Here is a 4,019-nt window from a genome sequence, read left to right as displayed (position 1 = left end):
CCAGATGCCAATGTCTTTTGAATGAGCTGAGAGAATTTGGCTCATTGCCCAGTGCAAAGTACATGACCTGCTTGGCATCATGAACTTTGTGTTGGCACAGCACATAAGGAATTATGCCTTCACTCCCCTCAATCAGCCCTGGACACATAATTTTGTCAGTGTTCTGTATGACACTGTTCCTGAAGCACATCGCAAGACACTGTTGCACAATGGCATGCTGATGCTCCACTTTCACACTGTCAACACTGCTGATGAGTGTTTGACGGATGCCTGGGTCAAGCAACAACTGCAGATCCTGAAGTGAGCGTCCTCTCCCCACATGCAAGCACAGTATGCTGTACATGAAGGCCAGATCCATCATTGCGATGCACTCAATCTCAAACACTTGAAGAATGCAAACTGACCCAGCAAGTGTCAACACAAACATGCTAAGAAGCACAAAGAGGAGACAGCTATGTCTGTGGACCCACTGACTGCCTCTACTAGCAACTCTGTTGCTGCTACAGGCAACATCATTGACTGGGATGGTGCCAGTCGGGTACATCGTGGCCTCTGAGATCAATTTGGTGCTCTGGGACCTAGCCAGGCCTTTCCCACCCTGTGGTCATCCAGAGCAGATGCCAACAAGCAAGATGCCGCAAAATGGTGGCACTATCCTGGGTACTACCCTGGAGCTGCCGCTTTGTCCATTCCCATCAAGCTGGGTGGTGGGACAATGTCAGAGTCTATGGTGGCAAGACCAGTGCCTGCAACTCCCAAGAAGGCACCAAAGCTGCTTGCCAATTCCTTCTGGACCAAGAACATAGCTCAGCCCTTCCACAATCATGTTCTCAGCCATGTGCATGGAGAACCTGCTCTTCCCCCACCCCCCATGCCTCATGTGTGTGCAAGAGAGAGACTAATAGGCGCACTGCTGCCCCTTGCTCCTCCTCCAGCATCCTGTGCTCCCCCCCAGCCCATTAAAGCCACCAATAAGGAACATGCCTTGCGTCCGGAGGTTCAAGTGTCAATGCCATCAGGATCCAGCTCCTGCTCACCTCCTCCACTGAAGGAGAGCATTCCCCAATTGTTTGTGGACAGTGGTGGGGAAAGAAGCATTCTGCCCATCTCCGAGGATGTCCAACAGCCCCCCCGTGGCATGGAGATGGTGGCTGCGCAGTTATCTCTCTCAAGTGTGGCAGCTGCAGTGGTGCTGCCAAAGCAGACTATCTCATTGAAGCAGTGGTCAGCTGAGCAAAAGGCCAGAAGGCAAGCAAACCATCTGAAGAAAGAGCAAGAGCTTGAGGATTGTGATATTCTCCCCCACAAGTAATGTAACCAGCCGATATATATGTATCATTCTCTGCATTGCCCTGTGGACTGATACATATGATATGTAGTACTATCCCATCCCTCAATGCATCCCTGCCCCACTTCCCCCGCCCCTCACCCCAAATCCTACCTGCTTCCCCATGCAATTGAGCTCAAAGGCCTTACTCTGTTTCTGCAAAAGGTGGCTTGCAATCTATGATACACCAGTGACCTCAGTTATCCTGTACACAACCCACCACAGCTTTGATGGCTGAGACATCAAGCACTTGCATCACCATCAACCTTGTGAATGCCAGAGCTGTGCCATATGGTGGGGCTTCAGTATCTGCCTTGCAGAACTTTATGAATGCAAGCTCAAGAAGGACACTTCGAATTGGCAAATCAATCAGATGCTGAAGTTGGCCATACAGGATGAATGGTGATGGATGCTTGGGTAATTTATACTCAAACTAGACAGGTCAGTCATATGTCACTCTATTCTACAAAATGGTACTCACCTGTACATAGGTCATGTCTCTGCTATGGCATGTGCACAGTCCCTGAGCAGCATGCACAGTATCTCCCTTGCAAGAGAGTTGCAACTTGCCCCATTGTGTGACACATTTTGGAAGCACATCCTTTGCCTCTGTTTTTCTGACATGAAGCACAGCAGAGAGGTATGTGACCAGCTTCTCTTCCAGGGCCTTGCTGAGTTCCAGCTCAGACTTCAGTGCCATTGTATGATGCAATTCATCTACCTCCCTCCTAGGATCATATTCGATCCCATGCAGCTTGTACTTCAGCTTCAGTATCCCACTGGCACAGTTGGAGGATGTGTCAGTCAATTCCAGGGTAAGGATTCAAACATCCTGTCACTGCACATTGTAGCTGACTGCAAAATCGCTCCATAGGAAATGCCCATGTTGTCCAAAGTGGACCAGTCCATTCCATGCAATCTGCTAAGTGCAGCAGTGAATGAACTGTGACTGGGCACAGGCCAACATGATCTGTACTGCCCTGGTAGTACAGTTGCTTGTATTGAAGAACCCACTTGACCAAACACTTGCGGAGCATAGTCATGAAGCCAGCGTGATGGGAAAAACTGAGGCAGTCATTGATGAAACAAGACAATTCGACCAAGTGGTGGTAATATGCTTCATTGGTGAACTGCCGCAAGAGGACAACAGGTGCCAATTGGGTAATCCGTAGCATATACGCTTCTGCCATGAACTCATGCCGTTTGTTGAGAAGATGTAGGACATGTTGGCCAAAGGCACCAGGAATGGTGTTCCCACTTTTGGCAACTCGCTTGGCAACATCAGTCTGAATTGCATGCAGTAAGGTGAATGCATCCCCCTCAACACAGTGTTTGCTCACACCAAGCCAAAGATCAAGGAGGAGGGGTACAACATTCTCAAAAACAAGGTGCATGAAGTCAAGAGGGAATGAGGTTGGCCAGATGATGCTCCTGAAGTGTCACCAGATGCTGATTCCATTGATTCCAGATGCCTTTGCATGATGCTCTGCTTCAGCATGGCTCTCAGCCTGCATGACTGATTCAGCCTTGTGGAGAATTGAGTTGTGCAAGCAAAGAGGGAGATTCAGTGGATCATACTGGGCTGGAGCTGTAGATGAAGAGGAACAAAAGGATTGTCAGTCGAGAGGTATGCCTTTGTGCCCATTTGCACAGACTGAACTGATATTGCAAAATCTGCATGGCTGGTTTCCAGCATGTCCCTTCATATGCATCAGTTTGGCAACTGCTGGCATATCCCCAAAGAGCATGATCAGGTGTGCTCACAAGGTAAAGAACTCATGCTTCGAGGCATCATAGGTCCTCATGCCTTTGGCCAGGAGAACAAGCTCTTCTGCCAAGGGGAAGTAGAATGAATCAAGATCTTTGACCATTTTGGGTCCTGGGATGCAACCAATTCAAAGCAAGCTCTTTATGTGTGTCCTGTCTTGCAGTGGCAGGTTGTAGTTGATCAAGATTGTTGGCCATGCAGTTGTTCTTGGGCCTTTGAAAGGGGCAAAACCATCAGTTGACAAACCTAAGGCTATGTCTTGTGGTGTGTCAAAATATTTCATCTTCAAGGTCTTCCTGTTGACAGAAATATAGCATTTGCACAGTTCACAATATGTCCTTCCCTGGAAGATGTCTGTCCTCTTGAGTGAGTGGGGATTTTGCTGGGCTCAATATGAAGAAAGGGTAGTTACTCTTTCCACATTAGCATATTGAGCTTGAAGCTGAGGAATGATTGGTAGATAATGATATGGCTGTGCAGGCTTGCCATTTGTCTTGAACCTTGGTTCACTGCAGTGTGGACAACACCTGAGTTTGGTGAGGGCACCTATGTATGCCACACAGGAATTGATGCAGCAATCATAAGTGATGGGCTTCATTCCAGAGATGTGTTGAACATGTCATTCAATATAGGGGAGATCATAAAAGATGTCAGGATAGGTGAAGTTGAGGGTGTTGTACTGTGCATTTGTGAAGTGTCTGTTTATCTTTGCATAGAATGTGGTGAATATCTTCTCATCCTCTGCCAACAGGTTATCTGGATTGTGTGAGCAGCACCCAAGCTGTTCAGAACAGATTACATACCAGGTATCATTCTTGACTTGAGATCAATCTCCTCATCCAACTTCTCAATGCCAGAGGTCTCCCCCTCCCCCTCACCATCATGCATCTGCCATTCTCCCTCCTCCTCCTCCTCCTCCTCCTC

At 48.1% G+C, this 4,019-nt stretch overlaps 3 protein-coding genes across 3 annotated transcripts; all 3 read right to left on the bottom strand.

Moving 5' to 3' along the window:
- Window positions 1–2,127: 2,127 nt before the first annotated feature.
- Window positions 2,128–2,919, bottom strand: DACRYDRAFT_46121 (uncharacterized protein; the record flags this gene model as incomplete). The annotated part of the gene is given in 2 exon segments (XM_040774682.1): window positions 2,128–2,758; window positions 2,771–2,919. Coding segments are annotated over 2 exon segments (780 nt in total), but the record flags the coding sequence as incomplete, so codon positions are not given.
- Window positions 2,920–3,222: 303 nt separating this feature from the next.
- DACRYDRAFT_45741 (uncharacterized protein) lies at window positions 3,223–3,702 on the bottom strand (the record flags this gene model as incomplete). The annotated part of the gene is made up of 2 exons (XM_040774662.1): window positions 3,223–3,477; window positions 3,508–3,702. Coding segments are annotated over 2 exons (450 nt in total), but the record flags the coding sequence as incomplete, so codon positions are not given.
- Window positions 3,703–3,714: 12 nt separating this feature from the next.
- DACRYDRAFT_103995 (uncharacterized protein) lies at window positions 3,715–4,013 on the bottom strand (the record flags this gene model as incomplete). Its single annotated transcript, XM_040767861.1, has 2 exons — window positions 3,715–3,851; window positions 3,899–4,013. Coding segments are annotated over 2 exons (252 nt in total), but the record flags the coding sequence as incomplete, so codon positions are not given.
- Between the last annotated feature and the right edge of the window lie 6 nt (window positions 4,014–4,019).

The sequence above is a fragment of the Dacryopinax primogenitus genome, assembly GCF_000292625.1.
Source record: "Dacryopinax primogenitus strain DJM-731 SS1 chromosome Unknown DACRYscaffold_2, whole genome shotgun sequence".
NCBI lineage: Eukaryota > Fungi > Basidiomycota > Dacrymycetes > Dacrymycetales > Dacrymycetaceae > Dacryopinax > Dacryopinax primogenitus.
The sequence above is the reverse complement of the archived record's forward strand: the minus strand, read 5'-3'. Positions and strand labels throughout refer to the sequence as shown.